This window comes from Cyprinus carpio, chromosome A20, assembly GCF_018340385.1.
Source record: "Cyprinus carpio isolate SPL01 chromosome A20, ASM1834038v1, whole genome shotgun sequence".
In the NCBI taxonomy this organism is placed as follows: Eukaryota; Metazoa; Chordata; class Actinopteri; order Cypriniformes; family Cyprinidae; genus Cyprinus; species Cyprinus carpio.
In genome coordinates, this window is record NC_056591.1 from 7,004,191 (window position 1) to 7,031,253 (window position 27,063).

Here is a 27,063-nt window from a genome sequence, read left to right on the forward strand (position 1 = left end):
AAGCATATATAAGGAGAAAAGGAGAGGACCCAAAATAGAGCCCTGCGGAACACCATAGGAGATTTGCGCCTAAGATGACAAACAATTCCCCAAATTCAGAGAAAATGATCTGTCCTTAGGTAGGAAGCAAACCAGTTCAGTACAGATCCCTGGAAACCAGCTACCTGATCAAGTTTTTGAAGAAGGGCCTGATACACTCGACCTTATGGATAAAATGTTTTAAAAACTGTTCACACAAATCAGTGGAGAATTCTAATGAGGCACTTGGAGTAGGATTTAAAAAGAAATGAATTGTATTAAAAATAATCTTCGGCCTATATGCATTTTGTGCAATTAAATCTGACATGCATTTCTTCTGAGCAGTACTCTGATACCGTTTAAAACATTCTCTGAAAATTTTGTTATGATATCTGAAGTTTATCTTTCTTCCAACTGCGCTCAGCAGTTTATACTATATTTGTGGTGAGGGGAAGCAGCAGTCATCAAGAAGCGAGCAGAGTAGTGGGATCACTAGATGAGGGCTTAATTAACTAATTTTTGTGAAAACCTCAAACTAGAACAAAGTTGACATTTTAAATTTTTTTTTTTTTTTTTTCCGTAGCTCAAAATTAGTCTGTGCACTTTCCAACTCATTTTGCCGGCACGGGTTACATTTAAAGCTACAAACCAATTGCTATTTTGCTATAGATTTTGTGGCCAAAAATGTACTTTTTTTTTTACATTCTTGTATATTTGCAGGTATATATCTGTCTGATCTGACCTACATCGATTCGGCGTATCCATCCACCGGCAGCATTCTGGAAAACGAACAGCGTTCCAACCTCATGAACAACATTCTGAGAATCATCTCAGACCTGCAGAGATCCGTTGAATATGGTGCGTATCACATTTGTGTGTTTGTTTACTTTGGCAAATGAACAGAAGTAACTGGGAATTCATTTCTCCCTCTGTCTCAGATATCCCAGTATTGCCGCATGTCCAGAAGTATCTTAACTCGGACATCTACAATTAACAGAAACATAAGTATGACGACAACTACAATTAAAAATGAGCAGTATATATTACATAAAACACAAAAAACAAAAACATTCAAAAGTTAGCAATATTTTGAAATATTTCACACCAATACTAAATAAATCACACCAAGAAAAAATCAATAAAATCAAAAATACAATAAAAAATCATTAAAATAATAAAATATTATTGCAATATTAATTATCAAATAAATTATATAAAAAATTATATTTGAATATAAATTAAAATGTAATTTATTCCTGTGATGCAAATCTGATTTTTTTATTTTTATTTTTTTTTACTTGAATTATATTCATGGTTTATACAAAAATATCAAGCAGCACAACTGTTATCAACATTGATAATAACAAGAAATGTTTCTTGAGCAGCAAATCAGCATGTTAGAATGATTTCTGAAGGATCCTGTGACACTGAAACTGGAGCAATGGCTGCTGAAAATTCAGCTTTGCATCACAGGAATAAATTAAATTTTAAAATATATTAAAATTTAAAAGAGCTATTTTAAATAGTAATAATATTTGACAATATTACTGTATTTTCAATCAAATAAATGCAGCCTTGGTGAGTTTAAGAGACTAAAAAAATAAATCTTTTTAAAATTCCAAACTTCTCATAGGTAGTATATATTATACTTGTTGTGTTAGTGTTTGAATTTGTAAATAATACTCATGTTTGTATACGTATCAGGTTGTCCCTAAAGATTGAGCCACCAGCTACCAGCACACCTCGCACCACTGCCTCTAGAGAAGACCTCACAGGTGAGAAATGCATGCAGCCCACACACACTGAAGCTAACCAGCCGTCATGGCATACTTCTCTTCTGAGTTGTTATCCTAACCAGATGCAGCCATGACATGTGACAACATTTCGTTGGACGTTTGGATTTTATTTATGTTGCATCATGCTGGGTTTGCTCTGGCCACAGTGAAGTTCCATTGGTTCAGATTTGCTCTCCCCAAAGCTCAACACCTTCAGTGTCACACGTTCTTATTAATGATTATTATGTCTGCTGTTTTTGTGACACAGGTCCAGATACATCTGCGTCACCGTTATGTGGTCGTCGTGGTAATGTTGCTGAAGGTGCCCTGCCTAAAATCCCGCCGACACCACCCTCACCCCGGAACCTCATCACCTACGGACACAGGAAGTGCCACAGCCTCGGCTACAAGTGAGCTTGATTCATATTCTACGTTCGTTTGTTTACATCACCCACTCTTTTGTGTGTAGCTTAGTACAATTCATTGAAACTCTCTGTAGCATAAAGCAGAAACTTCCCTGAAGAAGAATCTGCCTTATACTTAGTTTCTACAAGCTCTTGCCAGATTTGTCACTACTGATTAAGAAAACATTTCAATCTAGACTTCATCTCTTTCCTGTGTGTGCTGCAGTTTTATCCACAAAACAAACACGGTGGAGTTTAAAAGCGCTACTTTCCCCAACGCCGGGTCCAGACACCTGTTGGACGACAGCGTGCTGGAAAGTCACACACCCACACGAGGACAGGCAGAAAGCTCAACACTGTCTAGCGGCATTTCACTGGGTATAACACACAAACACACGCACAGAGCTACTGGAGAATGGACTGGATCATTCTTTTTATTCTTTATATCGTTTGATTCCAGGAAGCAGTGAAGGGTCGGAGCTCAGTGAGGAGATGTCATGGCCTGCCTTTGAGAGGTGAGTCTTCTAAAACATTCACACTTGCAAACGCTGTCAAGGACAGTTACACGTTTCCATACATGACCACATGCGTGAGTACATATGGACACAGCATGTCATCATGGAACATGCTGGCATCTATCCTAACCCTCACACCTCCCCACCAACCCTCCTGAACAGAGACTCTTCAAATGCTTCTCTTCATCATCATCATCATCAATCACTTTTTTTCCAATACAGCTTTTGATTATTTGTGTAATCTGTAATTCATTGTTTATAATGCATTGACAATATCAGGTGTGACATAAACCAGCTTTGAGACTTTAGTTTTCCATAACTGAACACTTGGGCTAAAATGAGCTTCAGCATGTGATTGTAAAAGGACCTTTGCACTAGAAAGTGTTTTTTGGCACAGAAGAGTATGTTCTGTGACTCTCAGTTGCCTGTGCATTCTCATTAGTGCTCTATCTCTATTGTAGCTAATGAGATAAACTTCCTGTAACAGGAACAGAGTATAAGAAAGTCATTTGTGATGGACGCTGCCTACCGTGCTGCTTCAGGTGTACACAAACGCATCAGTGTACCCTAAATGCATGTCAAAGCCCGCTTTTCTTTGTCTCCTTCTGTGTTCTAAAAAGGTAGTCTGTTTTATATGTATATATGTATATATAGACAAGATAGTATATGTGTATAGATAGATAGATAGATAGATATGAATTTAATAAATTATAAATGATTATAAAAAAAAATCACAATTAACTGCTAGTCTGGCCGGGTAATAGAAGTGTCAATTCCAAAAGCCAATAGCTTTATTAATGGATAATGCACAATTTCTGTTTTTAAATATTTAAAATAAAAAAAGCAGCGTTTGTGTATATTTATTTATTTAACTTAGTTCTTGGTTCTGTGGAATACATGAATTTGAAATAATCACAAAAATTTAAATATCATTCAAAAATTAAAAATAATTCTCAAAAATTCTTCTTGCAAACAAACAAACAAAAAAAAAAAACAATACTTATATTTTTTTTTTTTTTTTTTTATAAAAATACTGTAAAAGCATTTTCAGCAGTCAGTATTCCAGCCTTCAGTATAAAATGAAAATTACCTGTTTTGTGTTATAATACTTAAAGGTTTTATTTATTCCTGTGATACAATGCTGCATTTTCAGCAGTCAGTATTCCAGCCTTCAGTGTGAAATGAACCATCAAAAATAAAAAAAGAACAGTTGTTTAATATATTTAATTGTTTTTAATATATCTGTGTTTAATTTTTTAGGATTTTTTGATGGATTTTATTTTTATTTGGGATGCACCAAAATGAAAATACTGGGCCGAAACCAAAATTTCTGGATGCACTTGGTCGAAAAACTGAAACCGAAACCGAAAATGCTTTTTAAAAATTATTTTTTTAAATAATGCAAAATAATTTTGTAGGACTTTTTAATTTAATGTTACTGAAAAATACAAGCCAATGACATAACCACAATTTTATTGAAAGCAACAAAATAAAATTGGACAGAAAATATATTAATATTAAATATCAATCAGATTTAACTTGTTTTTTTGTTGTTGTTGTTGTTTTTTACTAGTTATCCAAATAATGTTTAGCTATTATTATCAGAGCATGTGAGCAGAGCATAGCGGGAGCAGATCATGAGATGGTACCATCATTTTACCAACGTTGTCATTTTCACAAAATAAACTCTTGGCATCTTGTTACTTAATAGCTTAATTAGACTGTATACTCTCCATTAGTTATATTAAATATATTGACACTATACTGGTCATTGTCCATCCTGCTTTCTTGGTATCACATGGGTTTTTAAAAACCTTTATCGGTTGACCACATGTTGTGTGCCAACCACTGACCACAGAAGGAGACAAAGAAAAAAGGTGCAGAGCTCTAGCACAGCCTGTACTGTGTGTTGTGTGTGAGGGCTGTGACTGACCACTGCCCCGCTATGACTGACACTCTACAGGACTCGATTCTACCACTCTCTGGGCCCCGTCAGCAGGGTGGGCCGCATTTCCTGCAGAGGAGCGCTCAGGTCCAGCAGGTAACTCAACAACCCTCCGACCCCCGCCGGGTCTCTCCACGCCTGACTTACCCTGTACCACTGGGGAATTATCGGCATCACAGTGTGTAGTGTGTGTTTTCTTGCTGTGGAATCAGGTGGTGGGCTTTTCTGAATCACGTGTGTGATGTTGACTCTTCTGCTGCAGTCGTGGCTTGTTGCTCCTAATCAAAACCTGCAAAAGCCACTGAAGCATCTCTTCTGATTGCTCCTGCTTTCTGTTCTCCAAACACACACAGCTCCTCTCACCTCTGCTGTAATAACGCCGCTTGCTGCAATGTTATAAAGAAACGTATCATGGGAAAACGAAAAGTTCCTGTTTTGAAATAAGGGTTTGAATGACTAATGTTGATTTACTCCTCACAATACAGCCAATTGGTGACCTTTAGTGCCAAAAGAACCATCACTGTGAATGACCTGAAGGAATTCTGTGCTAAAAGTTCATTAAAAAAACTCTTTCAACTCAGAATGTGTGATAATTCGCTAGTTATTAGATAGTCTAATTTAATAATGAACTAGTCATCCTCAAAAAGTAGATTGCCTAAAATGAAAATTTGCTGAAAATCCACGCCAATCCTAGATGTAAATGAGTTTGTTTCTTCATCAGAACAGATTTGGAGAAATTTAGCATAACATCACTTGCTCACCAATGGATCCTCAGCAGTGAATGGGTGCCGTCAGACTGAGAGTCCAAACAGCTGATAAAAACATTACAGTAATTCACAAGCAATCCACACAACTCCAGACCATTAATTAATGACTTGTGAAGCAAAAAGCTGCATTTTGTAAGAAAGGAATCCATCAAGGTGACTTTAAACCATCGCTTATGGTAAAAATACTAGTTCATAATCCATAATAACACTTCCTCCAGTGAAAATGTTCATCCCCTGTTGTGCTCTCACATCAAAATCCACCGACAAGATACGTTTTTTAAAACTGGTTTTGCTTGTAAACAATGCTGATCTGTGTATATTTCTCCCCTGATTCATACAAGACAACTTTTTTCATTGGAGAAAACAATATTATGAATAGAGGACTGAAAGCAATGGTTTGAAGTTTGAAATATCTTAATGATAGATGTTTTTTTTACAAACACACATCTTATGGATTACTTGCATGTGGATTGTTGTGATGTTTTTATCAGCTGTTTGGACTCTCATTCTGACGGCACCCATTCACTGCAAGTGAGCAATCATCTTCATCTCGTTCGGCCTGAGGGTGAGTAAATTTAAACCAAAAAAAAAAAAAAAAAAGCATCTTGGATGGCCTGAGGATGAGTAAAGGAATAGTTCACAAAAAATTGAAAATGTGCTAATAATTTAATGTCGATATGAAGTGGAAGTTGAGATTGATTTGTGACACCTGTATTGTAACTATTTCCGAGTGAAGCAGCTCATCAAAAAATAATAACATGTAGGACAAAAAAATAAGTGTTTGCATACAGTAGATTCAGATATGAATGTGATTGGCTAAACTGCATTGTGGCCTTGCATACCTCTGCTGGAAGTTATGGCATTTTGATGACAAGATCAGTAGATGGGTCAGTAAAATGCAGTTTTTAGAGGCCGTTCACATTGGATGGGGCCCTGTGCTTAAAAACAACTAAATTGTAATGGAAAAATGGAAAAGAGGCCTCTTGAGTTTTTAAAAAGGTGCACATGTGAACATGAACGGTTAAAAAACTGAATAGTGCAGGATAACTGCCAGATGTTCAACAAATAAATAGACTAAAAAGCTATACAAGCTTAGATGCAGACCTTCAAATTATGTAAATAATAAAGGGAACATTGCTCACAGCAGATGATTTGAAGTCTGACAGTAATTGTCTTGAAATTTATTGTTGAATGTGGTGAATTTGTTACACAAGCTGTGCTCTGTAGGCCCCAGCGGTGCTTTGAAAAGGGTCAATTTAATTTTGAGGCTCAACCTCTCAGACGGGTTTACCATGCTGAGAGTACTGCACGTCAAAGCACAGCACGCTCAAACCTTCACAGAGAGCGTTTCAGTGTGGCTAAATTCATCCCCTTTTAAACACTGCAACAACAAAAAAGCAATCAAATAAATAAATAAACATAGATAAACTAGTTCAGAAATGAAACACATATGGTGCTCATAGTTAACGAATGACCACCCACTTTTGCATATCAACAATTTTTCGGTATTGTTATGCAGTTCAAGTCTAGAGAGATTACCCAGTCATACATATAAAAGTCTTAAAGGTGCAGTAGTAAAAAAACAGGGTGTTTACAATATGAGAAAATGTAGGAAATGGTCATGGAAACAGCATTAAGGCTGTGTTGTTTTTTATCCAGCTGAAAATGCCTAGCTCTGAGCAATTGAGAGCAGTTCTGCAGTACAGCGGGGTTTTTTCTTTTTGGTTACTATGATAAAGAATATCCAGAGAAGAAATGTGGCAGACGCAATGTGAATTAAATGTTGCAAGCATTATTTTTCATATCAATATTCATAATAGTCCGGGAATCCCATCTTATACAGACATGAATACTCTGAAACAAGCAATATTAACATCTCCTCTATTGTTGTTTAGTCATAGTACAAGCAGAATGTGACATTTGGTCAGTGTGGTATTAGTCCCGCCCCTCCTCCACTGTGATTGGCCGGCTGACTAACACATGACCGCGCTGCATTTTACTTAAAATTGAACTCTTGGCACAGAGAAAAAAAACACCTGAGCGCTCGGTGTGAAAAAGACACTCCGCGCTCGGCAGGCTCCTGGCGTTTTAAAAAACACAGAACTTCCTTTGAATACAACTGAAAAAATATGATAGCCTCGGGAAAAAGCTTTGGTGGACACGCAGCCTAAGAAAACCTTCACTAAGTAGACTTTAAAAATGCCACAAATGTGTATTTATGAGCAGCAGGCTGGTATACAGTAGTGTTAATGTCATACGTTAGAGGTTTGGTTTTTTTTTTTTTTTTAAATCCTACTGTAAATGAAACGAAACCAAAGCCAATTCAGAAAGTTGCTTTGTTTCTGTACTTGTTAAAAGAGAAAATGTTTTTGGTAGTATGCAGTAGTGGCGGAAAAATAAGAGATAAACAAAAAAAAAATTAATAGAAGTAAACAAATAGTTCACCTAAAACAGAAAATTATGTAATGATTTACTCACCCACAATTCAAATCAGTGACTTTCCTTACTGATGCAAAAACAAAACAACAAAAAAAAGTGTATTGTATTATAAGTCTTCTGAAGTCACGCAGTAGCTTTGTGTAAGGAAAAGATTGAAATTAAAGTTGATATTCAGTTCTGCTTGGCAGGTTCATAAGTGAACCACTGTTTTGAGTCAGATATTTGTTCAGTTCAGTCTAAATGAGCAAATCAAAGGTCTTGAATTCATATCATTTAATATATGCACGAGTGACATGAGGTTGAACAAATGATGACAGAATTTATTTTTGGGCAGACTACCCCTTTAAGAAAGATATTAGTCAATATTACCTTTTCAGGTTTTCACAGTTTACTCATTTGCTTTCTTTTTCTCTCAAACACCCTCACTTTCTTCACATCATAACTCTGGGGTGTGGCTTTTAAAATATGTTCACGTATGATATATACGTTTATGTGTGTCTTTTTAAAAAGTGTTGCATGTCCCATGTGTCAGTTAAACCTGTGTGTGTGTAGCTCTGCAGAGTCGGAGGAGCTGGCGGTGCATCTGTACCCAGGAGCCGTCACAGTTCAGGGGGTCTTACGCAGGAAAACAGTCCTCAAGGAGGGCAAGAAACCCACGGTGAGATCTGTCTCCTGCCCAGAAAATCTCCCTGATCTCACCCTCTTCTCCTTTCTTTTTAAATAGTGCATTATTAGCAAACCAAAATAAAAAAGGATCTTTAAAAAAACAAAAAAAAAAGACAGAAAGAAAAATAGTTTCCTATATTTATTTATTGTTGACAAATGCAGTGTATCCAATAAAACTCTATTTTGATACACGTGGAATAGTACACCATATTACATTAATATTACATTGTTATTGAAAGAAGTCTCTTACACTCACGTTTTGATTAAAAATGTAAAAACAGTCATTTTGTGAAATAGTGTTTTAAATGAAAATATTATGTTTTTGCCGTCAGAGTCTAGTAAAGGTCTCTTGTGATGCATATTCATCTGATACTTGGTAAAAGCTAGCATGGAGAGTTTGTGTATTTTCGTAGTAATATTATTAAGTTATCATTAATATATGCATGTTTCATTATATTATTTTATAACGTTACCATTCTAAAGTCAGAGGTCTGTAAGATTTTTAAAATGTTTTTAAAAGAAGTCTCCAGTGCCCACTGCATTTATTTGATGAGAAACAGTAATAGTGTGAAATTCTATTAAAATTTCAAATTACTGATTGAATATATATTTCTATTTGAATGTATTTTAAAATGTAATTTATTCCTGTGATTTAAAACTGACATTTAAAGCAATATTACTCCAGTCTTCAGTGACACACGATCCTTCAGAAATCATTCTAATATGCTGACTTGCCACTCAAGAAACTTTTCTTATTATTATTATCAATGTTGAAAACTGTATCTGTGATGCATTTTTTTTTCAGGATTGTTTGGTGAATAGAAAGTTCAAAAGAACAATTTATTTGAAATATATATACTTTTTGTGACATTATACATGTTTTTACTGTCACTTTTGCTTAGTGTCAGTTTCTTAAAAAACAACAACTATGAATCATATTCATCCCTAACTTAATACTTGATGTCCAGTTTAAAATCAAAACCAGTTGGGATCCTTTGCTCAAGCACGTTTCTCTGTCTGCACTCCTCCATCTCTGTTGTTATGTCTCTTCCCCTCTGCCCTCTCATCATAATCTGCTCTTTTATCTTTTGCTCTACAGTCTCTCTTAACTGTCAGTCATTTCTCCATTAGCCTCATCAAACGCAGCGGTTTCCTCAGATAGGAGTGTGTGAAGGGAGCCAAGGCAGTAAAAGATACTGTGTTGAAGTCCAGTAATGGAAGCTGAGAGGCCTTTTAAAACCCATCTCCTGCACATATTTGTCCTGCTTCTAAATCTGCCCGGCTCTGTATTTCTAGACCTTTTCTTTGCACGTACATACACTGGATAACTACATTTTTTGGCTGTTTTCTTGCATAAACGTATAATTAAGTGTATCATTCGGTTAATCTTGATTGATATGTTCAGATTTCTTCTTGGCCTTCTGTTTGGTTTTGTGCTTGCTCAGGAAATGTGTCTCACACAAAAGCTTGATATATTATGCGTAGCTGACATTGTGGGGATTTTGTACTTATAATAGTTAGTTTTATATTTCAGCCATGAAAAGAAAGCACACTTATAGGCTGTGTACAGTATATGTGTGTGCCAGTGGTGTGTATGAAATTAAATCTGATTGTTACACATTTACGTTGGAGTACATTTCATTTAATTATTGTATGTTTATTGTGAGTTAAGTGGTTATTAAATGTCTGTGGTCAGTAGTTTGTTGATTTATTTCTCTGCACTGCCTCTGAGGAAGCTCTTCTGCTGTGGCTCTGTAAGCTTCAGTGTTTGGACTAATGTTTTGTTTCTCTCGGTGTCTCTTGTATTGTCTGTAGGTGGCAGCGTGGACTAAGTATTGGGTGGCTCTTTGTGGTACTCAGCTTTACTATTATACTGCGAAGTCCCTCAAGGCCACAGAGAGGAAGCATGTGAGTCTTTCCACACGATTACAGATGCCAGCACACATTAGCCTCACATACTATACAGTTGCTTATTCTTGCAACAACAAAAAAAAGGCTACATTTAAGAAGCTTAAAGAAGATTTGACCTATTTTTAAGAAATTAACATTAGTGTAATGTGACTTTTTATTTCTATTATTAATAATAAGTTTATAATAATAAAGCTTTTTCTACTTTTTATTTCCCCTTTTCACTTTGGACCAATAAAAACCTGAGTGCCCTCATTCCCACAATTTTCATAGTGTGGCATGTATGAGATTAGAACTGGCAGGTTTTACCAGGGTTAGCGTACAGTATGCTTTAAACAGTCCATGGGTGGTCCATCTGAAGCTGATGAAATGATGACACTCATCATGTGAGAGGAAGAGAGCATCCCCGTGTCCTGCAGCCTGATGCGTCATCACATAATCACTACAGTATGACACTGATGGGAGAGAGCTTATTCTAATACCATCCAGCAGGAGAGTTTGGGAGAGCCAGGAACAGTCACGCTGAACGGACTCAGTCAGACAGAAAGCCTTGGGTGGCGTTTGTAGAGATGTGATGCTGTCCCGGAGGTGTAGAGAGGGGAGGAAGAGTTGCTGGAGCTAGGGAGGATGCTAAGAACAGCATGCCGGATGAGTGAATAATCAGGCTTCAGTGCTGAATGAGGGCAGCTGTTCGCAGTCACTGGATAAAGAGATGGATGACATCACACATTATCAGTGTTAATGAGAAGCACATGTCGCTATCAAATCCACGTACACTAACAGACGTTTACACACACAAAACAGCTAAATTGATGTTAATCTTTCAATAATAATAATAATTATTATTATTTTTTAATTATTAATAATAATAATAACAATAACAACAACAACAATAGGTCGTAGTATTACTAGTATTACTAGTACATTTTCAATATAAATTCATTTCTATAAGAATTGTAATGCCATTTAATATGATTGGTATTTAAATGTTTATATTAAATGAAAATTAGATTAGAAACATTTAATGTTTGGACCCTAATTTATAGTTATTTTATTTTCAGAATAGTAATAATAATAATAATAATAATAATACATTAATATAATTTCAGATTAAATACATTTCTAAAAAAATTAAAACCACAAAAAATAAAATTATAATAAAAAAATTTTTAATAATAATAATAATAATAATAATTCAAATTAAATTATTTTATACAAATTGTAATGCCATTGATATAATTATAATAAAAATGTATATACAAAAAATAATTTTGGCACTTTTTTATATTTTGACTGTAATTTTCATTTTCAATGGTAATAATAATAGTTGTAGTAGTATTTCAAGTGAATTGAATTTCTTTACAAATTGCAATGCCATTAATATGAATTGTAATTAAAATTTGTTTATATTTGAAACATTTTAAAGCATTTTAATATTTTGACTGCAATGTTCAGTTTTTAATACAAATAACAATACCAGTATTTCAAATTAATTAATTTCTATACAAATTGTAAAGCCATTAATATAAATTGTAATTAAAATGTTTATATTGAATAAAAAAAATAATAAAGCATTTTAATATTTTGACTATTTTCCATAGTTCAAGTCTACTGCCAGCAAAAGCGTTTCTGTTTTGGGCTTAATGGCCATGATGGCAGATGACCCGGAGCACCCTGACGTCTTCCTGCTGACCGACTCTGAGCACGGTAAGACAGCCAATCACAAGCCTTGTACTCTGACTGTAACCAATCGCAAGCCTCAATCAAAGAGAGGTGACCTATCACAGATATAAAGCCTATTGCAAAACATCTATTCAGTCGATACTGAGAAAAGATTGACTATTTATCAGTATATGATAATATGCAATTTTCTGCATTTATTTGTTTGTGTGCCTTCAGGAAACTCATATAAGTTCCAAGCAGGGAACAGAATGAACGCTCTGCTGTGGTTTAAACACTTGAGTGCAGCTTGTCAAAGCAACAGGCAACAGGTGAGTGTGTGTGTGTATGTGTGTGTGTGTTGCTTTATTCAGCTTAGAGTGTTATTAAACTCACTTTCCTTTGTAGAGAAAATGCACCTCATAAAGCCATTTAGTGCCCTTCGGTGTGTACTCAGTGTTCAGAGCGTTTCCATGCAAAGGCTGTATTTTAAGCTAAACTGTAGATGTTAAATGCTCTGCGGGAGATGCTATTGTGTTGAAATCCTTCGAGTTCAATAAATCTGGGAACATTTTGCTCTAAACTTTCTTTCTGAAGCAGCAAATCATTAACACTGTTTCAGTGGGAGCTATTAAATTAACAGCCTTTCACATACTGGCTTTTTAAAAGCTGTTGTTTCCAAGTGCACCGGTCAGACTGACCTACAAAACCTTGTTCTGTCTGCAGGTGTTTAGGTCTTGATTAAACTGAGCAATGACACTGCCCTCTAGTGCTTGATCTTAACGACACACTTCCTGTCAAGTGCAGTGTTGGAGAAGCTAGTTTAAAAGGAGCTCTTCATTGTGTGCATTATTTTTCTAATAATTCAACGGCCAGTTGTCAATTATTCCTTACGTATTATTTACATTTTACAATAAACAAGTATTTTATTTTTTAATTATTATATTTGCAGACACTAGTTGGTGCATATTTTGATTCCACTCAAACTGTGAATGACTTATGCATTAATTATAATCATAAAAAAATAACCTTCTTTTGCGTTTGTGAAATATTTTAAGATGTTTGATTGGATCTTGTGGAATCATACACATGTGATATTTTAGAGATTTTTTCATTGTCACTTTCTCTTTTTCCTTTTCAGGTCCCAGCGAACCTAATGTCCTTTGAATGAGTGAAACCAGGGTGAATCAAACACGGCTGGATGACAGGAGAGCAGAGGAATATGAAGATCGCTGGGAAAGGAGGAGAGGCCAGGGACGAATAAAAGAGCGAATGACTCGTGTTTTGTGTGCGTTGGAGCTTTTCCACTGCCATCACCCAGCCTGAACCCCACGGCAAACTCCTTGAGCACCACTGCCTTAACAAGCAGAGAGTGTGTGTGTGTGTGTGTGTGTGTGTGTGTGTGTGTGTGTGTGTGTGTGTGTGTGTGTGTGTGTGTGTGTGTGTGTGTGTGTGTGTGTGTGTGTGTGTGTGTGTGTGTGAAAGAGAGAGCGGCGTGACGCCCCCAGCAGCAATGGTGTCCCTTCTGCTGGTTTGACCCGAAAGGACCTGATCCCTTCTTCCTTTTACATTTTATTTACACTTCCTGCATCTTCCATCCAATTCCCAGCAAGCGAGGAACTTGGAATCTTCTTGGGCTCTTCTTGAAGGACTCTTCATGGACCTGTAGAATTTGTTTACACCTTCTTTAACTTGTTTGTTGCTTGAGTTTTATGTTGTAAATCTAATCAGCGCTCCTTCTTCTTTGACTAAACTCACGCAGGAAACTCTCCGACTCTGCAGATCGATCCTCAAACACTCACACAAGACGCTGATTGCGTCTTCAGACACTCGAGTTAGGCTGATGCAAGCCAGACACAAGATTTTCCACAAACAGGTTTCAACTGCAGGAAATGGAAGTCCCTCATTTATTAAAACACAACTCCGAAAGGGCTCCGATACTCCATGAATTCCAGATTATCTTCTGAATGTCTGCTTCAGTCTTTTTAGCTCGTATCAACACAAACACACACACAAACCTGTCTGTTTTGCTCGAAGGCACCTAAGATGTTTTAAAAGAAGGGTAGGAAGAAAAGATTGAGAACGGAAGAGCTCATCAAGCAGGAACAACGAGATGTTTGAAGCCACTCCTTTATGGTAAGACTCGTACAGCTGCAATAAGCACACCGGTTTACACAAGTTCAGTCAAACAGTAAAAGAATCGTTTGTTCGCTTCTTCGAGGTCACTCCTACATAAACACACTTTTCAAGCTGTGAATGTTAGTGGGCGCAGATGTTAGTTGGTTTACATCTTCAAACTTGTATTTAGCCCCATTATATTTAGTTTTTTTCTTCCCAGTCTACCCATGGCTTTCCAATGGAATAGTGGGAAACGGAGCAGGAGATAAGGCGCTTGTGTGCTTGTGTTTTCGGCAGCATCAGTGGCCTACCGCTATTTTTATGTTTTGTGGTTGTATTTTATTATTTTATTTCAGTATTACTGGGATAGTTGCACATGTCATGTTTTAATTGTCTGTTACATTAGCATGTTTTGTCATTTTCATTTTGAAAGTAACGCCACATTGACTTGGTTTTCGTGGGATGTTTACTTCTCGTTGAGCCATTAAGATTAGAGAACAGATTTCTCAGTTTCTGTTGGGAACAAGAGATGTCTGTAAAGCTCAGAACAAATGATTAGCCTTATCCGCTGGACCAGGATTCGATGGGTCCATCTTTATCTTTCCATTTCACTTGATCCTGTTCTTCTGTATTTCATGGACCAGTGTATTTTTCCAGGCTCGGCTCTACTGTTTCCAGTCGGGTGGAACATCGTACTGAGATTCAAAGTCTTGTTTCAAACACTCTGAGAGGAGGAGGAGGGAAGATCTTGGGTAATAAAGGACATGAATCCAACTTTGCTTGGATGATGATTGATGAAGAGACTTCTTCAAGAGTGGCGAAGTGCTGTGGCGACAATGATAAACCAAATTGACATGAATAAATGGTAACTGAGGAACTGGTTTATACTCGGCCTGAGTTAACAAGTTTTTGCCGTTTGCTTTGTGGTGGTTTTGTATGGGATTTGAGTGGAGATGATTGGATGCTGAGGTCGAGGGTGGGAAACTGGCCACCTTGCATTGCTTGTCTTCTTAAAACAATATTTTTGTAAGCTATCCTCAACCCAAAAGGGAGGATTTTATAGGAAATGGGGCATTCAGCACAGGCAATACCGGGACATTTGAGAAATGCTGGTTGTGCCTGGTTAGCTGATCTGGGGTGGTTTTTGTTTACATGCGTTTGTACCGTTCTGAGCCTTTAATATCAGGGATTGGCACTTTGGGTTGTGAAAAGCTCTGAGATATCTGAAGCTCTGCCACATAAATGATGAGGGGAAAATCGCTGTGGAAGTCAATCAGCAAAATAAGACATTCGAGAAGCTGTCGATAAAGTGTTTACATGATAAATGAACGTGAATGTTGTTTTGATTCAAGCTGTGAAAGCCCCGTGAGGCTGGATTGTCAATTTTGAGCTGTCGTGAAGCACAGGCGGAGCAGTTTCGGGCGATCTTGACCAGCCACGTGAACTTGGCATCAAGAATTAAAGGAGAAAGGTGTTGAAATGTTTTTTTTTTTTTCTTTATAAACGTAGTGGAACATCACACCAGACATTTTACTGATATGAGTTATGCATCTTGACAAGTCTCCAGCCTTTTCCAGCAGGGACTTGGACCAAAGTAAATTATGATACTGTTGTTTCTGTGGCATTTTCTAGCTTTATTTCTCGAAAATGTCATGGATGACGGTTGACGTTATGGAATAGTAAGAGCAAGAAACTGCGTGTGGTTAAGAAATGGAGACAGAAGAATGGTGGGAAACGTGACTAAGCTGCTTCTGTTATCTACTACATATCTACTTTTCTGGATTGTTTTTGTTCCAGTTGTTTATTTCACACTACATCTCTTTCTCTCTCTGACTCCCTTTTTTCGTGAACGATAATGAAATTGATGAAATTGTCCATGACATTTATTTCATGGATGTTGTTTTTGTTTTTGTTTTTTTTTTTACCCCCTAACTGCAGTTATGTTAAATGTCATTTGTGTTGCTGGTTTGTCCTTTTTTTATTTTTACTTTACATTTATTGTTATGTTCAGTCTTTTCATTGAAATTCTCTATATTTTTGCATACTTTGTACTATTCGGCTTCTCTGTCTTTATATTTACAGTGCGTATGATATCATACTGTACACACATGTGATATTGACAGATGCACGTGATATTTCTTTGGCTGTTTGGACTTGTATTACAACGGACTAATACAGACTTGTAGTGAGTTGTTTAAGAAATGAATTTGCTTGTGTGTGTGCGTGTCTCACTCTGTGTGATCTCCTCCCTGTCTGCTCCCACGCCGGCTGGGACCCATGACCCAGGGGAGCACTATGACCTTTGAGCTGGGAGATGTGCTCCTGGGTTCCAGACAGGACAAAACTAATAAAAACTTTTGGTTGTATGTTTTTTAATCCAGCGGTCCCGGTGTCTTCTTTTGGCTGAGGATGTGTTTTTAATCAGAATTGCATACGGATGTAATTAAATTGCAATGAAGTAATCATCAGCCATGATTTTTAATATCTCTTTGCCAAGTCAATATTTGATCCGAGTTAATGTGGTTTTCAATTTGATATAATGATATATAATATTCAATTTTAATTTACTATACTGGGCATCTAGGTTTAATTTTTTATTTCTTATATCAAAATAATTTTTTTTTTTAGTTTTCATTAATGATTGCAGCACTAGAACCAGAGTTAAGACAACTGGTCACAGTCTCTAATGCATTCACTGAATTAAGTGTAACAATAAGGTCATGTGACTGCAATGTACCATATTACTAATATGTATTGTTGCTTACTGTATACAGTTTCACATAGTAAGGGAAGTAACCAGTGTATATACTACAAGCAGCATGCTATATTTCATTCTGAACGCACCGATAGCTAGTGGTAAAAATCAGTAGTCTCTACTGTTAAAGTGATTCTTTATAAATCTGCTGCTCCACTTTTAAATGCATGATCCTTTGTCTTTGAGTGATGTATTTTTAGCTGCATTTACAGTGTACAGCAAACTGTACTGCTTAAGGAATATACATGGGGAGGTGGAGGAGGACAGTGATTTTGTGTGAAAAATTTACATTTCACCCAGAAAGGGCTTTACTAGAAAGGTTTTGGTTTGCAGTAAACACTGCAGATGTTTTTGTTAAAACACAAAGGGAGTTTTGCTATAATTCCCCGAGCTGTTGCTTGGACAGAGGGTGGGGTGAACAGCTGTCAAGCTCTAAGAAGGACAATGAAGTCATATGAGAGGTTTTTGTGAGGATTCGACTAATTAGTCTTTCACAAAATATTCTTCCAAAAAAAAAAAAAATTATATTCTATCTTGATGGCGGCATTCAGTTTTGTTACATTTCAGACAATTATGTAGGAAGAAAGAAATTAATGAATGTTTGGAAGAGCATGACTCACAAGTGTGAGTAATTGATGACAGAAATTTTGTTTTTGGATAAAGAAGGGTTAGTGATAGTTTACCCGAAAATGAAATTCCTGTCACCATTTACTCACCCTCAGGTTTTCCCAAACCTATATGAACTACTACAAAACACAAAAGATATTTTGAATAATGTGTATATCCAAACAGTTGCTGGTAGCCATTGACTTACATAGTCTTTTTTTTTTTTCAGAATTCAGTGGCTACCAGCAACTGTTTGGAAACCTACAACTTTATATTCTTGTGTTCAGCAGAGGAGGCTTGGAGTGATGTTTGGGTGAGGATGTATATATATATATATATATATATATATATATATATATATATATATATTGTAAATTATCCCTTTAAAGGGGTAGTTTACCCAAAAAATGTAATCCTACCATGTACTCAACCTCATGTCCTTTTAGGAAAAAAAAAGTCTCAATGTCTGTTTTTTCTTCTTTTCTTTCTTTGTTCTTTATTTCCTTCTTTATATAATGGAAGTCATTGAAAGCCAAAACTGTTTGGTTATGAAAATTATTTGAAATAACTTTTGTGTTCCGCAGAAAGCCGAATAGGTTTGGGACGACATGAAGGGTGAGTAGACTTTACATTTTTCGGTGAAATGTCCCTTTAAGTTTTTTTCTCTTATATGCATGCCATATGACACAGTAACATAAAGACTGTTATGGATCGATGTTATTAATTATATATTCACAAATAGACGTTTAGTGACAGTAATAGAGCTCTAGGTAGACATTTGAGACACGTGTACAGTTAGTCGGAACACCTTAACCACAAGCCGTGATTTTTGCTCGACACCCGTCTAACCTTATGGGAACATTTTTAAGCGCCCTGTGAGGAAACAAACTTTTAATTCATACAGATGTAAAAATGCAGAAGGTTTCGAGTAATGGGTAGATTTAGGGGTAGGGTAATACGTCTACCCTGCTGTGTGATGCTCCCCCCTGCTGTTAAAAGACAGTCAAAATGCGTTCGAGTTAAACATGAATCGGCTATAGAAATGTTATTGCGTTTATTCGAGATTTGTCACATTTGAAACATCAGGCGAAATTCTTACTGTGTCAAAACAATTCGCTGTGACGACAGCTGTAATTGGATATTTATTTTTAATTCTTCTATGTGCCCCACGCACACGCCCGGACACCAACAGCGTGTGTTCACTTTAAGACGCGAAGGGTTTGCGGGAGTGAACGCGAGTCTGAGCGCGTTCACGCGGGCAGGAAGAGCCGCGCTGAGAGTCAGACGCACTGTTAATGAATGGAGCCTGGCCCACAGGCGGCTGGATATTGATGATAAACGTGTCTTGAGCGCTGGCGACTGGCCGTGGGGGGGTTTTCCTGTTAAAAGGTTTCGTTAGTAGCGCAAGGGTGAGTCGATGCCTTTAAATGTCACGGTTTTACTGTTAGCCTGTTAGCCGTGCGGATGTGCTGTGACTAAAAACTAGGACTTCAGCTCACTAACAGCAACTGCAGCCACTCATATATAGAGGTACACCTACGGTGAGGTCACAAATGTGTTGTTGGATTATGTCTGTGGTTATTTCTTCGCTGTAATATGAAGAAAACGAGGGAATTATGAGCTAGCTGTGGCTAACCGCCGTTAGCACTCTCGCCTATAAAATACAGAGAGTGAGGCGAGCGCTTGGATTTGACACATTTCTATTCATTTTTAGTTGTTGAACAAACTGTTTTCATGTCAGCCGGTTTCTTAAATTTGTGTAAATGTCATAGAAATCAGTATTGGGTGTGTTTAAAAGAATGACTGCAGCGGTCCAGTCTGACCGTCTTAAATGTAACAGCTGGTCTTTTTGCGTGTAGCACTGTACACTCGGAGCTGTTTGTTTAGGAGATGTGATAGATGTGTGTTGCGTGTAACTTAGCTGGGGTTCATATGAATGGCTGATTGTGTATCGTTAGTGCCTGCGTGGACCGGATGTGATGCGGGCGGTCCAGCCAGTCTCACGATGAATGTGCACTTGCTCATCTGCGTGTGTCTGATAAGAGATGCGTGTCTTCAGACCGATCACTTGACGAAAGATCAGATATCTGGAATGATCGGGGCTGGTGTGTGACTCAGGGCTGCTTGTATGGTGATAATGCATGTTTTGTGTGTGACTGCTCTTCTCGTTTAGAGACTCATGTTAGAAGAAGAGCACCGTGCTCCTCGTGGGAGGCGTGAGATCTCTGGAGTCCTGTGCTTCTGCACTGCAACTTCTGTAGTGGTGAACGGAAGCTACCACTGATATCACTGTTACATTCCCGTGTACTCCAATAGCGAAAGAAAGAAAGAAGATGGTGTTTCTGTGACTTTCTAAAAGAGAAAAAAATACAGAGAGATTGATTACACAAAGATATTGCTGTCACTCCCTCAGCCGCTGTATTAGAAGCACTAATGCAGCAGTGTTAACTAGTTTACTGCAATTTAATGCCTAGGGTTTATAATACAAAGTATAGTGTTAAAAGTATATTATAAAAAAAAAAAAACCTGATTTACACTGTTAAATGAGTCATCACATTCTGCGGAATACATTTTTATTAAGTTAACATTTTCTTGTTTTATTTATTTATCAACATCACAACATCAGTTAAAAAATTGGATTCAGTATTTTTTTATATTTTTAAGAAATTAATATTTTATTCAACAAGGATCATTTAATTGAGCAAAAAAAAAAACAGTAGACTTTTTTTTTTGTTACAAAATTTATGCTGATCTTTTGTACTTTATCGAATCTTCAATAAATGTGTCACGGTTTCCATAAAAAACAGTTCTTAACAAGTTCTTAGCTTTGATAATAATAAGAAATTCTTAATAATAATAATAATAAAGAATTTAGAAAAATAATTTCTTGAGCAGTAAGTTGAGTAATGATGCTGAAAATTCAGCTTTGACATCAGGAATAAATTATATTGTAAAATATATTGAAATAGAAAACGGTTATTTGAAATTGTAATAATATTTAACAATTTTACTGTATATTTGATCAAATAAATACAGCCTTGGTGAGCATAAAAGAGCACAAATGTTCAGCTTCTACTTCTCCCTGCTCAAATACTCTGGTCCAGAATGGCATGAGCTCTAACAGTGAAATGTTCAGTTGGATGAAATCTTGTCAGTCTTGGAATACCACTTGACCAAACCAATTCAACAAGCAGAACTGCAATAATAGCTGGAAATTATACAGCTATAATGAAACTCCATGACAGATAACTTGACCTTGGTGACGTGTTTAAATAAACAGAATTTGCATTGTTCAGTGCAGCACACAAAACCCATTTATATGTTTTCAATGTATAAAAGTGCATGCACATAAACAACGAATATAAGATTTAGCCTAGTGGCCTGAAACTCTCAAACTGACTCCATCAGAACATCCTTATTATTAAACCCTGGATGAGCACTTGTCATGTGACTCCAGTCTAAAGAAATGTATGTTTTTCTCTTCACAAAGGCACCAGAGAGAATCGAAGCAGATCAATATAGCATTAGGTGGGGTGGGGTCGGGGTGCGGGGTTATGTTCCGTAATCAAAGCAATGTATTTTGTGGATGTCTGCCAAAAGTCTGCCTTTATGCCATTGTCATGAGTGGGCTGATCTTGCATGCTAGAGCACAGTAGTAAATGTGTATGTGTGTCTAGTAGAAGTCTTTGGAGTGGCAGCGCTCTCAAACACAGATAAGCCCCAGGCTGAGATCAGGAAGTGTTGAGCTGTGTATGCCAGGGCTCAGTACCGCAGTGTGTTTGAGCCGAGATTCTGCTGCTTCTGCTCTTTCACTTCAGTTTAGATCCTGAGATCCATCAGGAACGTTGCATTTGTTCGAGGCTGTTCATATTGATTGCTGGCATTTGTTGTATTTTTATTGCGTTTTTCCTTTTGTGAGCAGTGGAGCTAAAGATTTTGATGTTTGCAATCTTTTTGGTGTATGTTTAAATAAATATTTAATTTATACTGAAATGTAGTTATGGCCTCTGTTTGTTTTTATAAGACAGATTGTCACTACAAATTGTCATTGTATCAACACGAAAAAACAGATTTGTGATTGTTAAAATATACCTCAAATGTTTGTATTTGAAAAATGTGTGTGAATCCTGAAATTAAATGCATCTTGATTTCCACAAAAATATTAAGCAGCACAAAATTCAGCTTTGCCATCTCAGGAATAAATTACATTTTAAAATATTTTAAAATATAGAACAGTTACTTTAAATAATATTAATAAAATTTAACATTATTAAAGTTCTTTACTGTATTTTTGATCAAACATTTAACTTAAAAAAAACAAAAAACTTTTGAACGTTAGTGTATGTAGCAGGTTCAGTGACAAGTAAAAGTATCTATGATAAAGGAAAGGACAAATCTAGTTTAAAACACATGTGCCAGTTTATTAAAAATGTACTTTTTGTGTTCATATTAAAATATTTAAAATAAATAAATAAATAAATAAATAAATAAATAAATTGTGAATTAAAGCTGAATGACAATTTAATAAATATAATGTGAGTGCACATGTTTTAATCATTAAAATTCTTACACAGTTTTTTAAAACAGATAATTTTTTTTATAGCTTGTTGAAATTGCCACTTTTAGGGTTTGAGCCAAAATGTGTTGTTTTTGTGTTTGACCCTTTAAATGCAAATAATCTTGTGCTCCCAGCTCCCTTTTCAGAAGAGGGCGGAGCTTCAGTAAAACAGGACAATAGGCCCTTTTCACATGACGTAACACAACGTTCTGACGCGAAGCAGGGTATTCTTACTTCCGCCAGCATAGTAAAACAGTATCGCTACTAGCATGGAGTTCACTCAGACACTTGTACAACTGCCACGAATACGATTAGAGGATGACTGCTGCTGTCTATTCTCGTCCTCATTCAGGGAGAGGCGTCTGGCATCTCAAACGAACTTACCGAATACTGATCGGCGAGGTTTGCCGCTTACAGTCGAGGGAGGAGCACTGCAGTCACTGATTCCCACGTCTCTCACACACTGTTTGCTGTCTTTATTGCAGTTAGATGAAGTTGGTTAGATCTATTTCTCAAATAAACAAACGTTTTAGACATTCACATGTGGTAAAAGAAAGACTTTTCATTCAGTAATTTATGTCCTGCTTAATACAGTGCCTGTATGTACAAGAATAGTTCAACACAACAAGCTTGTACTATTTAAATGTCAATAAAATGGGGTCTACAATTATCCATTTTATTATTTAATGTAATTCAGAAATAAATATTAAATATATTAAGTTTATATAAAAAGCATTTATTTAAAAACAGATGTCAGCATTTGTCTAAATAAATATAAAACGTTGGTCATAGCTGTTTTTTTTTAAAGATCACATTGCATATAGCCTGTAACGAAAATAAAATACGATCGATCATAATCAATAATAATTCACGAAGTAAAAATACAGTATACATGTAGTTAAAGTGAAATTGAATGGAAGACTTCAAGTAATGTAGAAGTCCAAAGTTCTGTAGAACTACGCGGCTGTCCTTTTTGTATTGTTTCAATATTAAGCCGTTTTATTCTTGAACTGGATAATGAGTTTCTTTTCAGACCACTTGCCTTTATGGATGTGAAATTTGCCATCTAGTACTTGACTTGTTTCCATGTCATTTTCCCATAATAAATAAAAACAAAATCACATTGTTTGTCTTTTTATTGCAGAACTACACGTGGAATTTAATTTACTCCGTGTACTCACAAATTATCCAAGGAATGACATAAACCGAAATATCAAGTGAAAAGGTTCAAATATGTATTTTGTGTGGACACGTAATCATTGTCATACAAATCTGAAAGCAAGCCACCCATCTAAAGCAGATGCAGAAAAACATTCGCAAAACTTAACTCATGAAAGTAGATTAACATTATTTGTCCTAACTCTTAATTTATGCATTTAATATTTTAAGTTTTTCCCACATTCTCCCGAGAAGTCACATGTAAAGGTGTAATGGAAGTACAGATACACTGCTTTGCTGGAAAGTGGAAGTTAGCTGAAGTCACTGTGAAAAGGGCCTATGTACTGTGCATAGTAAATGCACGTTTATGAATTACACAGACGGGGAGCAGGGCACGACAAAAATAAAGACACAGTTGGTCTCATGGTGCCTTCGCATGCAATCACATTATGAGCTCGACAAATTCAAGCGGTCGACTTCACATTGCTTACATATGCAATTTTTAACTGCGACATTCCTGTTTACGATCATTCAGGTAGCACGTGAAGGCAGCATCAGTGAAAACAGGCAGAGACAGTGGTAGCTTTAGCAACATTAGCCTTACAGAGAGCCAAGTAGCTCTTTTGGAAAACAAAATATGACGCTCGATGCTTACTTCGTCAGGAGCTGACGTTCGCGCACGAAGCGTTGGTATCGATCCCTCTTTCAGAAGCAATCTTTGCACAACTCCAGCGCTGAACTGAACCTCGTTTGTGAGGTAGTCCGGCGTAAAATGATTAGCACAAACATATAGGACTTTTACGTTTATTTTTTTACGTTTAATATTTGCTGCTCAGTAACCATTTCTGTTCATTATCAATGTTGTAAAAAGTTGTGTTGCTTGATATTTTTTAAGCCAGCTATTTTTTTTTACGATTCTCTTACGAATATTTGAAATGGTGTTTGTGTCAGAGTTATTTAACTCAGATTAATATTTTGCGTTCAATTATATCACCCTGCAAAGGTTTCTTTTGCAAAATAATCTGCTGTCTGTACACTATCCCTCAGTTTGGGAATGACTAGAGTAGGTGATTTGTGCTCTATTAATTTTATCTGTTACAATGCTCTGTGTTTGATTACTATTGCCTGCGTTGCGCACAGAGGACAAAAACGTTCAGCCTCTACTCTTTATCGTCATTTGTGGTAAAATTTGCAAAGTGTACCAAAATGAAAAAAACTACATAAATGCAAAATCTGAATTTGTGAATATGTAATGGTATCCACCATGGAACAACAAAATACATATAGACACTTTCATACCGGTATAGCGCCCATCCATAAGAAGAGGTTTATTCAAATTATTGTATGTGAATTGTATTTTGAATGTGTTTAAAAAAAAAAAAACAGATCTAGTTTAGCTGGAATTATTGATGTGCCTGAAGCTTTTAGTTTAGCTGGAAATATTGATGTGCCTGAAGCTTTGTGTTCTTATTGTTGTCTTTTTTTCTACCTTAGGGAGTTAAAGATTGTGCTGAGATGCCACAGAAACCAGACTGGCCCAGACAGTAACAGACTAGACACACCTGAGCAGACAGGTGGCTGCCCACCCTCTACATAACACCAGGCTGGACTCCAAATCATATATCAGCAGGATTTGATTGTTTCATTAAACACTAACGCAGACACAACCGGGAGCGTCTTATATAAGTGAGGAAGCTCTCCCGCATCAGTGAGTGCTCTTATGTGAAGTGCTCTGAATGTTTTCTACTTCTATCAGTGTCATGCCTGTCTGTGTATAATATAAATATCAGTGATGGGTCATCATAGATCTGTTGAGTCAGATTGTTCAGTAAAGGAATAGTTCGCCCAAAAATAAAAATTTACTGAAAATTAGCTCTGAGCCCATCCAAGATGTAGATTAGTTAGTTTCTTCATTGGAGAAATTTAGCATTACATCACTTGTTAACCAGTGGATCCTCTGCAGTGAATGGCTGCCGCCAGAATGAGAGACCAAGCTGCTGATAAACACATCTCAATAATCCACACGACCATCAGTCCGTGTTTTTCATAAACAAATCCATCATAAGATGGTTTAATGTTGAACCATCACTTCTTGCCAGAATACCAGTCCATAATAACAGATTCTCCAGTGAAAAAGTCCATCCCCTGTTGTCCTTTCACATTAAAATCCACAAACATATTTGTTTACAACTGATTTGGACTATTCTCACTTGTAAACAGTGCTTGATCTGTGCAAATTTCTCAGCTGATTCGGACAAGTCGACTTTTTCACAAGAGAAAGCTATATTATTATGGATAGAGGACTCGTATTTTAGCTGGAAGCAATGGTTTGAAGTGTTTGAAAAAATGTCTTGTTGGATTTGTTTTCATACAAACATGCAGCTTTTTTGCTTCACAAGATGTTAATTGATGCACTGGAGTCATGTGGATTAGTTGTGGATTATTGTGATGTTTTAATCAGCTGTGTGTACTTTCATTCTGACGGCACCCATTCACTGCAAGAGGATCCATTAGTAAGCTAGTGATGTAATGCTAAATTTCTCCAAATCTTTTCCGATAAAGAAGCAAACGCATATTCATTTGAGGCTGAATAAATTTTCAGCAATTTTTCAACTATTCCTTTGAAATAACAAACACTGTCGCTCTTCTCACAGGAAGTGTCGTCCGTCCTCACTTATTCACATTCTGGTTGTTCAACCCGCTCCTGTCCTGCCTGACAGGTGGTGGTGTTGGCCAGACAGCGGGCAGTGCCATGCCCCAGGCGTAAGTGTGTGTCTCCTGGCAGACTCGGGCGTGGTGGGCCGCCGGTTGGCGTCTGGCTGCAGGAGGTGATGAAGCTGAAGCAGCGTGTGGTGGTGCTGTGTGCTGTGCTCTTTCTCCTCGGCCTGGCCAAGGTCTTCCTGCTGGATGGAGGGGAGGGATCGGCCACCAGCCGCCGTGACCTCCGGGCCTTCCGCAAGATGGAGGCCAGCCTGGCCCTGGCCAAAGGAGCTCGCCTCACGCACACCTTGCAGTCACCCTGGGAAGTGGCCGCCCAGTGGGTGGGTCCACGAGAGGTGTACCCAGACGAAACGCCCGAGCTAGCCGCCGTGCTGAACGCCCTGGCCACCGCTCGTGTGGAGAGGGCCGACGTGGGCTATAAAGGCACCCAGCTGAAAGCCCTGCTGGTGCTCGATGGAGGACAGAAAGTGGTATTCAAACCCAAGAGGTGAGGAGAAGGATGATTAAGATGGGGAATGAAAGAGAGAGAAAGTAATGAGAATGTGAATGAGGTTAAAATGAAAGGAGTGAGTGATTTAGAAAGAGGGAGAGTGAGGGGAAGAGTGAGTGAGTGAATTAGAGAATGAAAAAGCCGGTGAGTGAAATGGAAAAAGAAATGAATCAATAAGAGATGTAATAATCATTTTTATTTATCCAGTGCCTTTTAGAGATCACAATGTGTAGCAAAGAGTGAGCGTAACAACAGTAGTGACAGAATACACAAACAAACAAAAATACAAACAGGAAGCGATAGAAATTGACACAAACTATTCATTACAAAACAAATGTCAGCCGTGAAATAACAATGAACAAAAGTTCTGTAGTGTATACTTTTTTTTTTACATTTCAAGTTGTATTAAAACTGTTATTAATGTACACAAGCATTAATTAAGACGAATCAGTATATTTATGAATTAACATTAATCTATATTAAGAAATGTTGTAGACGATGTTTAATGCATTAGGTGTCATTAAATAATACTAATGTTAACCAAGGTGTCACCGGAATATC

The 27,063-nt window shown here is 36.9% G+C and overlaps 2 protein-coding genes across 6 annotated transcripts in view; both read left to right on the forward strand.

The window, feature by feature from the left end:
• The window catches only part of LOC109056478 (ras-specific guanine nucleotide-releasing factor RalGPS2-like), a 94,803-nt gene extending 81,281 nt beyond the window's left edge, over nt 1-13,522 (forward strand). Inside the window, 12 exon segments of the mRNA XM_042777227.1 lie at nt 739-876; nt 957-1,041; nt 1,723-1,793; nt 2,062-2,203; nt 2,424-2,575; nt 2,658-2,712; nt 4,676-4,753; nt 8,416-8,521; nt 10,345-10,437; nt 12,039-12,144; nt 12,337-12,428; nt 13,238-13,522. Of these exon segments, the coding sequence (XP_042633161.1) occupies nt 739-876; nt 957-1,041; nt 1,723-1,793; nt 2,062-2,203; nt 2,424-2,575; nt 2,658-2,712; nt 4,676-4,753; nt 8,416-8,521; nt 10,345-10,437; nt 12,039-12,144; nt 12,337-12,428; nt 13,238-13,267 (1,148 nt within the window). The 3' untranslated portion in view covers nt 13,268-13,522.
• A 5,257-nt stretch (nt 13,523-18,779) lies between these two features.
• The window catches only part of LOC109071914 (glycosaminoglycan xylosylkinase), a 33,113-nt gene continuing 24,829 nt past the window's right edge, over nt 18,780-27,063 (forward strand). For 2 of the 5 annotated variants that reach the window (XR_006162726.1, XM_042777508.1), the window contains exons 1-3: nt 18,780-18,984; nt 24,786-24,999; nt 25,946-26,499. Coding sequence is in view for 4 of the 5 variants with exons in the window: in XM_042777508.1 (XP_042633442.1) it covers nt 26,123-26,499 (377 nt within the window). In the remaining variant the exon portion in view is untranslated. Of the gene's footprint in view, nt 19,117-24,785; nt 25,000-25,945; nt 26,500-27,063 lie in introns of all 5 variants that reach the window. The other 3 variants (XM_042777510.1, XM_042777509.1, XM_042777512.1) reach the window with 3 other exon arrangements.